This window comes from Cupressus sempervirens, chromosome 10 (assembly GCF_028749045.1).
Source record: "Cupressus sempervirens isolate cs-2001-9-10 chromosome 10, ASM2874904v1, whole genome shotgun sequence".
Classification (NCBI taxonomy): Eukaryota; Viridiplantae; Streptophyta; class Pinopsida; order Cupressales; family Cupressaceae; genus Cupressus; species Cupressus sempervirens.
This window is the reverse complement of record NC_143127.1, coordinates 259,132,637-259,145,132: the sequence shown is the minus strand read 5'-3', so window position 1 is coordinate 259,145,132 and position 12,496 is coordinate 259,132,637. Positions and strand designations below refer to the sequence as shown.

Here is a 12,496-nt window from a genome sequence, read left to right as displayed (position 1 = left end):
AGAGACTAAACAATGTTTCCTTAAGAAACAATCGTAAAGAATAGAAACATTCTATTCTAGAAATATAAAACTAAATATTAAAAGCATTCTAATCTTTACAGAAGATTACAATAGAAACTAAATAGAGATAATAAAAACTATCTATTATCGTAATAGATTAAAGGATTTCAATCTAATAAATATAACTCACTTTGCAAATACAGATCATAGTGTGGTTCATATGCTGATCCATTGAGTGAACTCCATTATCATCTCTATGTCTGATTTGATTGGCAATCCCTCAAGAAATCGTACTCCACCTCTACACAACTCTGCTCAGCCTGTTGATTAAGTTCACCAGTCAATAGCATCAACAAACATCTGCTTCTCTCTCTTGATAAATTACCCTTATGCCTCCTTAAATTGCTAGCTTGATCTTTTGCCACTTAAACACCAGCTCCAGGTCATCTATCCTTATCTTCAACACACTTTCCATACTCCAAAAATTCAATTCTGCTGGTGAAAAATGCTGTAACTCATCCAACACTATGTTCAAATACTCAGTCATCACTGAATTACTTGATCTATACTAACTGTTTTGGTGAACACTTTTTCTGATACTAATTGTTCTGTTCAGCATATTTTCTGATAACTCGATTGGTACCGACGCTTGATAGGCATTGTATTCTGCTTGGCCTATTCTGTCACTCAGTCAACACTAGTATCACTCGGCACATACTTCTAGTTCCTTAATCTTTTGCTCTGAAACTCAGTCAAGCCTAAGACTTTGTTCTTTAGTTATCATCTCTCATAGGCTTTGACACAATATCTTCTCTACGTAGTGTATGATTAAACAACAAATTATTTTGCCAAAGTCTAATTGATCAAATGCCCATTGTAATTCCATATAACTCCCATTGTAATTCCATATAACTCAACATTTGCTCTAGCCCCTTTTGTTATCTCTTCTACTAAAATTCTCATCATCAATCATCTTGATATGATTCTTTACTCAGGTAGCAACTGTCTCACTAGTAAGATTTGACATCATTGACAATATAACAATTGATCTAATTGTAGTTTCCAACACAATTGTGTTGGCTGGTAATTAGGATTAGTTTGGTAGTTCGTGATTTCTATAAATGAAAATTCAACATTTTTTTATTCTTTCAATTAGATTTAAAGATACATTTGATTTCAAGAAAGGCGAGTGAGATCTAGGCCTTGATGGTTTACTAATGATATTCTTTTGCAAGGGTTTTATATGTTATTGGCATAAATGTTGCAGGTTTTATGAATAAATATCAAAAATGTTGTTCGGGTTTTGAATATTGTAAGTTGATTTATCATGTGCTAGTCAATCTGTCCCTGATAGCTTGCTTTGCAAATTCCTATCATAATGATTAAAATTTGTATTATCATCAAGTTTAATTGAAGGTTGTAATGGAGAATCTAAAGCTAATAATTGGGAGGACTAAATGGCATCCTATTTCATGAGTGTGGTATACAATAAATTATTGTTGTAATTGGAGCTAGTCAAACTTTGTTGGCAAACGGTAGTTAGGAAGGAGGGGATCCATTGGTTTTCCCAACCAACCGACCATTATATAAGAACTTTGGAATATGGATGATGTACTCATGCTTTTGGTAATCAATAAAGTAAGAACATTTCCTCGCCATTTTGGTATTCTGGTACTAGTAATGAACATTACGTTGGTCTATTTGAATCCATGCTATATTGTTTTGCATATTGTACATTGATAACCATTCTAATTTTGGCGTTGTTGCCTAAGTCCGAATCTGGAGGTTGTCAACTAGGCAGGATGGAGTAATGGGAAGACCCTTCCTACCACTTATACAAGTAACAAACATTGACGAAGAAGAGGAAGGAATAACAAGAGAAGATCAAGTGACACAAGATCTGGTAGTGGCCTGGGAAGTTTCAATTGACTAGTACGTCTAAGGCGAAAGCTCGAGAGAGAGAGGTTCCATAGAGCACGTGTGTGATGAACTTTTGGTATCACTAGAGGTGTGCAATCTACTTGGGAAAATCCCTTGACTAGTGGCAAGAAATTTGGTATGAGTGGAGAAAGAAAGAGTAGAAACTAAAAGAGAACGAAGAAAACATCAAGTCTTCCAATAGTTCACCGAGAGGACGCAGGAATTGAAGGAGCCTGACAATTCAAGGAAGATAAGAAGACACTAAAACAATTCATGCCCTTGCTTCCAAATAAATATCCCAAGCAAGTGCCAGAAGAAGAAACTGAGGAGGAAGTCTTGTGAAATTTGTCTCCACCAAGAGTAGTGAAGACATTGCAACTTAGGGGCATGATGAGCCACTCTCGAAGTACAAACCATCTCGAAGAAAGGCTGATTGAAAACAAAATATAAGATATAGCCAACTTGTCTATTTAAAAAGCTTCACGAAGGAAGGGTGGCAAAATCTTGAAGCCTCTGCGTGAAAAGAGTTTTGACAAGAACAAAGCTCAAGCCACACAGAAGGGGAAGGAGAATCACAAGGCGAAGGAGATCTTATTGGACCAAGAACCCAGGAATCTAGTTTGACAGGTGGGAAGAGTGATAGGAGAATGGTGTTAGATAAACAAAAACTCCCTAGATTTAGTGGGAAGGATTGGAGGATCCCGCACGCCATTTTAAAACATGTATAAGTATATGGCAGGGCAATGGAGAAAATGATGCCAATGAATGGTTAAAAGCATTCCCAACCACGTTGAGAGGAATAGCTATTCGCTAGTATGCAGACTTGGAGACTGCAAAGAAGACCACATAGAAGGACCTTCGTATTGCCTTTGAGGAGGAATTTAGACATTTGCACGACGATGATGAGATAGTCACCTAAATCTATATTATGTGGCAAGGGAAAAATGAATTTGTCAAAGCGTATAGCAAGAGACTTAAGTAATGGATAGGGAAGCTTAACATCAAGCTTGCCGATGTATTGAAGAAGAGGTGGTTCATTGAAGGGTTAACCCTTTCCTTAGAAGAAAAATGAAACTTGTACTACTATCATCCTTTGCCAACGTGTGCACCTAGGCAATGGATATAGAAAATGAGAATAAAACCTCCAAGGCCAAGAGACATGGAAGCGGGAGTATTCTTCACCTTAGGAGAATAATCCACATTGCCTTTCACCCCTCCACAAAACACAAATACTATCGTCGATGGAGGTTCCGGTGTGAACGTCCTACCTAATGAGACTTGGAAGGCACTAGGGAAGCCTCCACTTGGGCCACCCACATTCCAATTGGTGGGTGCAAACTAGCATGGAATTATGCCAGTAGGAACTTTGATGGGGCAAAAGGTAGTGATTGGTACACAATAGTTCCTCTTGGACTTTGTGGTTATTACCTTGGAGAAGAAAGGGTATGGTATATTGTTGGATAGAGGATGACTAGTCACGGTAAAGGCCACCCATAGTTGGAAGAGGAATACCCTGTCCATAGAGGTAGATGACAAAAAGTACACAATAGATCTAAGGAACCAATTTGTAAGTCAAGACTTGGCATTCGGTTTAGAGGTAGAGGGAGTATTGGAACTAGACGAAGGAGTGCTTTGGGTTGGGGCGTGCTTAGAAGATGAAATAAGCTCCCTAAATGGTCCATTTGACTGGCAAATCAAAGACTATGAAGTATTCTAGCCAAAATGTAATATGTTGCAAATCAAAGAAGCCGAATCAGAAGAAAGGTACCCGGAAGGCTATAAGGAATACAAGGAGGGTATGACAACCATCAATAATAAACTAGTACATATATTTGAGAAGAAAGTAGAAAACAAGGAGGCTAAGTTACAGACAATAAACCTAGGTGAGAAGGACCTACCCAAAGAGATTTTCATAGGGGATAACTGTGATCCAGTGTTGAAGGCGGTAGCTTTTAAAATCATTTTGGAATATAAGGACGTCTTTGCATGGACGTACAAGGACTTGAAAGTAGTGCCCCAAAATTGTGTGTCGTTAGATGCTACTATTGGAAAAAGTATTATTAGTTGGACTATGTTGGCCCACAGTGTATGCAGATGCTTGAGAATGGGTTTTTGAGTTGTGATACGTGTCAAAGGGAAAGCAAACCCCTAAGAAGATATTTCATGCCGCTTTTCCCATGACAAGAATTATTTGAACGTTGGGGATTGGACTTTATAGGGCCTTTGTCTGCTAGCTGTAACCATAGATGCAAATACATTGTGGCGGCAACAAAATATCTTACAAAGTGGGTAGAGGTTTGAGCACTTTTAGACAACACAACTCTCAGTACAACCAAATTTCTCTATGAGCAGATAGTAACAAGATTCGGTATACCATTACAGTTGACGAGTAATAGAGGGGTGCACTTTGTTAATCAGGCAACTAGAACGATGACAAGTGAGTACAACATCTTCCATTCTTTTTTCTAGTCTGTACTATCCAAGGGCAAATGGTCAAGCAAAATCTACAAATAAAATATTGGTAACAATTTTGTACGAGACTTGTGGAAAGACTTTCAGCCGTAGTGTGGGCATACATGAGTACCTACAAGGCCACCATTGGGCAAACCCTCTTTCACTTGATGTATGGACAAGAAGCAATAATGCCAACGGAATATGCAGTACCTAGCCTAAGAATAGTTGTTGAACACAGGTTGGGAGATGTGGATAGTTTTAGGGAAAGACTCAATAGTTTGATAAAACTTGATGAAAAAAGGATACTAGCTCAATGGACGACTGAGGTAGCACAAAGGAGGAGAAAATTTTGGCCTGATAAGCATTTAAGAAAAATGAATTTTAGACCGGGACATTTGGTACTTAAGTATACTGAGAAAAATGAAATAAAGGCAGGCAAGCTTAGACTTAGATGGCTTGGGCTATATAGGGTCCTAGAAATAAAAGATAATTCAGCACTAAAAGATAATAAACCCCTGAAAGACGTAGTTAATGGATCAAAGTTGAAGCTTTATAAGGAAAGACGGGAGTTGATGTCTATTTACTCTATAGACATAAAAGAAGAGAATCAAGAAAAAGAAATAAAGAAAATTTAAAAAAAAGTAATGGACGGGAGGACTATGGATGGAATAAAATCAAAACACATCCCCAAAGTCACCTTACATGAGGGGAAGAGAAACAACGCCCAAGAGGTATCCGGTGTAGTTGGAGTTCGGGAGGAGGATGGTGTACACAACATAGGCTTGAAGAAGGGGGTACGAGTCCAAGAGGATAGTGGGAGAGTAGTGCGGTGGCAGTCCAACATACGAAAGTGGAAGAGAATCGTATGGTTTGTGGAGATTAGGGGCAGAGATAAAACAAGTAGTGTATGGAGCCAACCCAACATACGAGTTGGAGATGGTTGAAGAGGAGATGAAATAAGGAATGTACAAAGCCAAGGTGTACAAAGCAAGTGCTACTATACGAGTGCCATTGTACAAGTGTTACCAAGGGATGTACGATTTGGTTTTGGCATACAAGTACGAAAAAGTTTCTGTCGTACACAAACAATGAAAGTACGTCATATGAATTTAGGTAGCCGTACACACCCAAAGAAGGATAGGGCATGGACAAAGAGGGATTAACACTAGTGTACAGAGTAGTGTTGTACTGTACATCAAGAAATTTCCACCATACGACATATGACAAGCTAGGAGTGCACGGAAGGGACAAGATGAGATACATGTTATAAAAATTGAACAAATCAGACACGTGGTAAGAAATAAAGAGAGAAGTGCAAAGGCGTTCACAAACAATAACAAGATGGTAAGGATAAGCGTCGGAAATCCAAGTAGAGGTCAGATTATTGATTCAGAGCCAAAGCTAGTCCTGTAGGCTAGGAAGGTGGTGAAGATGTCCAGTAACGAAGGCAAAATTGTAGAAAAAGCCACTGCTGCTAATGTCACTTTCGAAAGTGTAGTGGGAAGTAAATGTTGCAATTGTTGGGAAAATGCAGAAGACAACCATCCACAGAAAGAACGGCTAGGCAAAGTTGAGGTAGACAAAATCATATTTATGCCCAATTTTAATTTAAAGAAGTTTAAATCTATATTATGGAGCATGGTGGCTTTAATGCCAAGAAAACTCATAAATCTCTTATTCAGTATTCACATCAACCTTTGTCAATCCCCTACTTGGCTAAGGAAATTGATAAGGTTTTTGGTATCCCTAACCGAGGACAGGAACTAACAAAAACCCTAATGATAATGGACGAAAAAAAGAAGCAGTTAGGGATAATATGTAGAAATGAGATCACAATAGAGGAATGGGAGAGCATACTCAGCAAGAAGAATAGCTAATGAAGAGTAGTGTTGCATCGTAGACTTGGTTAAAAGAAAACTTACTCGCGGAAGCCGCACATCGAATATTGCTCTATGGATGGATGTTTCTTGTGGTTGATGGATTGAAGAGGGGACAAGTGTACTGGGCGTAGTTTCCCTCAGAGAGATTACAAGAATTCATGGTGTTGAAGCATAAGGCATTCTACATGCCACACCATACCATAGCCTTATTCTTGGAAGCAATTCCTATTCCGATATTGGCTGAACATAGAGGGGCATTGGTTCCAACAAATAGGGTGGAAACCTACAAACCAACCATGACATGTTGGGTTTATAAAGACACTTTTGGAACAATGTCAAGAGAACCATGGAAAAAGAAACCAAGATGATAGCAGTACAAGTAGCGACTATTGACAACTCAAGTCAAAAGGAGATTGGAGACAACAGTTCAGAGGAGGACGAGACAAGTACATACACCTTCAAATTCAGAGGAAGAAATCTGTTTCAGCCACTCGAAGGGGCAGCCTAGAGATATCACCAATTTACCAACAGTGGAAGGATTGTTGCCAAGCGGAGTACCTAAGTACACCCAGATTCACCGAGCTGAAATTAAGTGCTGAAGGTAAGGGTACGAAAGAGGTTCCTATAGGTCAATAGCAGGAAGGACGTACCACCATTGGTACGAAGAAAGGTGTTCGTATTATGTTGAGTACGTAGGATGGATGTACCACCATGAGTACGGAAAGAGGCGTCAGTACCTTGGAGGGCTGTGGTATAGAGTAGGATAACCATAGCACAAAAGGAGACAACAATAGACACTAGATGGTTCCTCTATGGGTGACAACAAGAATTTCGTTGCCAAGAGTGGAAAACTTGGTTCCTGGAGATCAACAGGCTTGTATTAAGGTGATAGATCTCAAGTGTCAGAAAAAATGTGGGCACAAAGTAAGATTGCACACACCACAAGGTATAGAGGTAGCAGACCCTATTGCCTTGGTGGTACAACCTATAGGAAAAATGGATAGACAAAATGAGAAGCACACGGAAGAACTAGCATTGAAGATGAAGACACACCAATTGAGGAGGACATACCAGTTGACGACACAAAATTAGAGGTAGACAAATTACTTGAAGAAGAGGGGTGGTACCTCCACCCTCACGATCCCTTTGGAGGTAGAAGAGGAAGAATAAACAAGTGAAAAAGTGGGACCTCTCGAGACATTCTTAGTAGAGGAAAAAACAAAAAGATTTCTGAAAGAATTAGAAGATATGGAACATACCACTAAGGAAATTATAAAGCAGGCTAAAGCTCTGAATTTGGGGGCCATTGTTAAAGCATCGAAATCCTTGGTAGCATTCATGAAGGTAATCCGTATAGATTGGAGGTTACTTCAGCAAGGTGGGTACAAGCAAGAGGAAATAGATGTAGAGTGGACAACCCAATACACCATACCTTTGGCCAAGGAACAACTACCTCTCATACATGCACTTACTGAAATGGAAGTAGCATTTAGACAGACATACTTGGAACTTCAGTAGGAAAAAGAATTGGCAAGGGAATGGAAGATAGAAAACGTTGCTCTCCAAGAATAGTGGAGGGTAGAAAAAGATGCTCTAGAAGAAAAGAGGAAGGTAGAAAATGCTGCCCTGGAAGAAAAATGGATCATAGAGAAACTTTGCCCTGGAAGAGAAGTAAACAACAACTGAGGCGAAAAAGATGGATGCGTTACAGGTTTTGCAAGGAGTTTGTGCTAAACAAAAGGCTGCAGAAGGGGATCTATGCCTCCGTGGAGCCTCGAGTTCAGGGATGTCCTCCCAACCTACTCCTTGAAGTTGCTAGTCTTTTTTTTAGTTTTGTTTGGTAGTCGTCTAGAAGACGACTTCTTTTTTGGGGGGGATTGATATATTACACAGTAAATTATTGTTGTAATTAGAGCTAGTTAAGCTTTGTTGGGAAAGGGTAGTTAAGAAGCGAGGGGATGTTTTTGTTGGTTTTCCGAACCAACTGACCATTATATAAGAACTTTGGAATATGGATGATGTACTCATGTTTTTGGTAATCAATAAAGTAAAAACATTTCCTCGCCATTTTGTTATTCTGGTACTAGTAATGAATGTTATGTTGGTATAGTTGAATTCGTGCTATATTGTTCTGAATATTGTACATTGATAACCATTCTACGATGAGAAACCACCTTGATTTAAGGAGCTACTATGGTGCTTAACTTTGGAATCAGTGGATCATTTATTAAATCATTGCCCTTTCCTTGAGCTTAATAGTTTACTTTGATTTCTAAGGTAAAGGTGAGCCAGATTTCCCTAGCTACGAGTCATCAACATGAATCTGGCCTGTGGGGACACCAAGATTAAATTTTTAATGGAAGACGTGCCTCCTTTGTGTTCTTTGAGGTATTTGGTTAGAAATATATTGTATGATTTGTAGAGATGTGGGAGTCATTTAGGCAGATGATTGTTTCAAATCTAATGCACTACTGTGGATTTTGTAAGGCTGGATGTTTACAAGTGGCCTTGCCAATTCAGATATTCAAGGTGTGAAATTTCTAGGATGATCCTCCCATTAGTATGATTTCAGTTAAAGAGGTTAAAGTGTAAAATGAAAAGATGGAGCCCTCCCTTATGAGTTTTGGAAGTTGAACGTTGACAGGGTGTCTTGGTGTAAAACCAGTCTGTTTGGGACAGGTGCTACCATTTACAATTCCTTGGTTAAATGTATGGATTTAAAAAGATTTTGGTGGAAGGGAGTTTGGTGAGCATCATTAAGGTTTACATAAAGAAAACTGTTAAAAAGTTTTGAAACTCTCTGGGCTGTTGTAGAAAGCCCCTATGGGCAAAATCTATTTATTTTTTCTCTCATTGTTACTATGAGTGCAAATTGGGTGATGGATTTGCTTTCTAGCAAAGGTATCAATATAATTCTTTTTGTGCGAGAGGGAAATTCTAATGCTTATGATTGAGAGAACTGAATGGCATCATATTTGATGAGAACCCACCTTAATTGCTTTCCCTCACGATGTTCATATTTGTTATGCTTGGTGCTGCTTGCGCATGTGAAAATGATCAAGGGTGCAACTAGACGAACTTTGGCCCGGTGCTTCACACCCTTTATGTCTCCAGGCAGCAGGTAAGGTTTAATTGCATTGAAGAAGCAAACACATTCTTACACCCATCTCACTCACCCAAGACCACGCAACAGGTTTGTTTGTTTCTAATCCCAACAAAAGGCACACTGCCCATTTACTTTGCCGAATCCCAAATTCTTAATACCCACAGTTGCAGATTTGACTTCTAATTTCCTTCTCTAGATAGTCAACGCAAGCCCTTATCAAAGCAACAAATTCATTATTAACATTCTTCCCATCTCTTGTTTCTTCCTCTGTCTTCCTTTCCCCTTCTTGTGTGGCTTCTCCTCCCCTTTTCATACTTGGATCATGTGTTACCCTTCTTTCACTTTGAGGCAGATGGCATTATCTCAACAGATCCAGTAACATCCCAAATCCATCATGGACATGTACAAAACTAGATTTTAGGCATACATAGGGGATAGGTGATGAAACTATATATTGAACCACTGCCAATGCTTAAATATAACAACTAAACATAATGATGTAGTGTTCCCAACTTGGGCTATACTGGGTTGTTGCCCAAAGTAACAATTTTAATGACATAATTTGTTTACAACTAATATTTCATAATTGAATCAACTGATAGGTATAGAACTTAAGAGCAAATTAACAATAAACATTAAATGGAATGATGAATAGTATCAAGGTTATTCCCAAAAACCATCCATGGCAGGGATTGGAAGGGAAAGCAGGATAGGGCCTAGAGACTGTTTGTGACAACTAAGAATAAGAGTGTGGAGCAGCCAACCAAGACAATTTGACACTTTGGGGCCCACAAGTAGTAGAAACTCTTGGTCATTTAACATGGGCTGGTATGCTTAGACTGCAGGAGCCGGTTTGGTGCCTCTACCTAACTTGGCTCCTTTTTAATCCATACATTATTGCTTCTAGCCTTCTAGTCTATAGCTTCACCTCCCACAATCAGCCATAGTAGGGATTGGAAGGAAAGGCTTTACAGGATGACTGGATACTGTTTGTCAAAACTAAGCCCAAGAGCGCAGGATATCCAACCAAGGCAAATTGACCCCTTGGTAGAGAAGTGGTCGAAACATGAGCCTGTCCAGCAAGGGGTGTTGTGTTTAAGTTATGGGAACTAATCTACTGCCTTTCTATAATCTTTTTTTTCCAATTCCACATATGATTGCGTGTAGGGGAAGGAATGAATAAATCAATGTCAGAAATATAAATAGATTAGCAAATTAATTATCTTGATTAAGGGCATGCAATAGATTATATGTGATTGTATGTATGTTCATCCATCCATATTGCATACCAGTTTCTTTTTGGATTACCGGTCTTCTTATTTTTTATTGCAGATGTGTGTATTTGATGTGATCTGATCTGTTGCTTGATTTCATTCCCTTGATCATTTGATATAGATATCTTCATTTATGATTCATTTGATCTATATGGCCGATTGATTCTCTTAAAGGAATTGAATTCCACCTGATGATTGATGATTCTGCTGGTCTGCTTAATTTATATACAAGTATATTTCTTCTTTTTGTAAATGATCCAATTGTCCAGTGTTTGATTGATGCCTCTCACATAATGATTATTTCTCTTATATCTTCAATGGTGTGGGACATAACCTTTCAGTTTTTAATAGGCCCGCGAGCATTCAGCGCTTAGTTTAATATTATTATTTTTATCTTTATTTTAAAAAACTGGGCCAGGCCTTATGAATTCCCTCGCCTATGGTGTATTGAAAGGTCTGCAGATAATTTGGTTTGCTCTTTATGATGGGGCATGCCACATGAATTATAAAAGCAGGGCCCCTGTACCTGAAAGTCATGCTAACACCTTTTCATAATTGATAAGGGTTTGCTGACCCATTATCCACTCAGGATGCTTGAAGGTCCTTTTTGATAACTTTAAGTGCCTTCCTTGTGAAGTTATCCTGCAAATGCTTTTCAAGGTATTGATTTCCCCGACTACTGAATATGACATAAGGATGCGTCATCAAATAATTTGATTCAGGCACTTTGAGAGAATAGTATCAAACCACCATGATTTGCATTTGCCACTCTCAAATATCAATAACATTCTTAAGTCTCCCTCCATTATTTATTTATCTATTTTCAATGATAAATTATTAAATTTCAGGTTGTAAAGGTTGAAGTATGCATTATTTGAATTTGTTATCATCATGTCTGTGCAATTTGTGGTTCCAGGCTAGATATTTACAGTTGGTTTTTCTCTTTTCCAATTTTTGCAGATTGATCAAAGTATTCTTGGAGGTTTGGTTATTGAATTTGAAGGCAAACTTATGGACATGTCTATCAAAACGAAGCTAAAGAAAATGGAAGACAGCATCCGAAATGCACCAGTGGAGTTGCTAGACATCTAATTATATTCTAGATAGTTGGAGGAACATATCCAATGCTTGTGCTTCTTGCTTTTTATTCTGACACACATTGTTTACACTTTATTAAAAAGATTTTGGATTAATTTTGGCTTCTTATTGTGCATATGCAATGGATAAGAATATCTTCAATAAAAGGGAGCATTCATATTTAGATTAATGGAAGATGATACAAAATGCAATCTAAGAATTCTTAAAAGGTTGCTCTAAGATGTCTCTGTTCATCTTCTATACACATAACAGAACACAATCTATTATTTGAATACATGGAACCTTTTTGATTCTTTGAGTTGAATGTCCCAATTTTTTGTTTCCAAGGAAAAACTTTGCATTAAGATGGTAGTTGAAATTTTTGAACGTTTAGCACATGTTTACATTTTTAACATGCTGCACTCATAATCAAAATATTGTATAACTTTTTTCAGAAACTATTTTTTCCAGTGTTAAGCATCAAATACCCATATATTGAATTCCAATTTGTGCTTGCACAAGCTTGAAATGGTCTGATTTCTTTGGTCACATAAGCAGAATATTTGTAAACATTTAGCTATTAAAAAAAATTGAAACAAATGAGATGACTCTTTGGTTTGGTCATTGAGAAAGTTGGTTTTCTATCTCTAGTGAAAACTAAACCTTGTTAATTGTGTTAAAAAGAAAAAACATAGATCTGATAAGTCCCACAAGGAAATGAAGAATGGAAGACGTGTAGGGTGGTGATTAGGATTTGAGACGAATGAGGTAATCTAGCAACATGG

At 38.1% G+C, this 12,496-nt stretch overlaps 1 protein-coding gene across 1 annotated transcript in view; it reads left to right on the top strand.

Moving 5' to 3' along the window:
• The window catches only part of ATP5 (delta subunit of Mt ATP synthase), a 95,822-nt gene extending 83,792 nt beyond the window's left edge, over positions 1–12,030 (top strand). Inside the window, exon 8 of the mRNA XM_089805284.1 lies at positions 11,595–12,030. Coding sequence (XP_089661410.1) covers positions 11,595–11,726 — 132 coding nt within the window. The 3' untranslated portion in view covers positions 11,727–12,030. The remainder of the gene's footprint in view (positions 1–11,594) is intronic.
• The last annotated feature ends 466 nt before the right edge of the window (positions 12,031–12,496 follow it).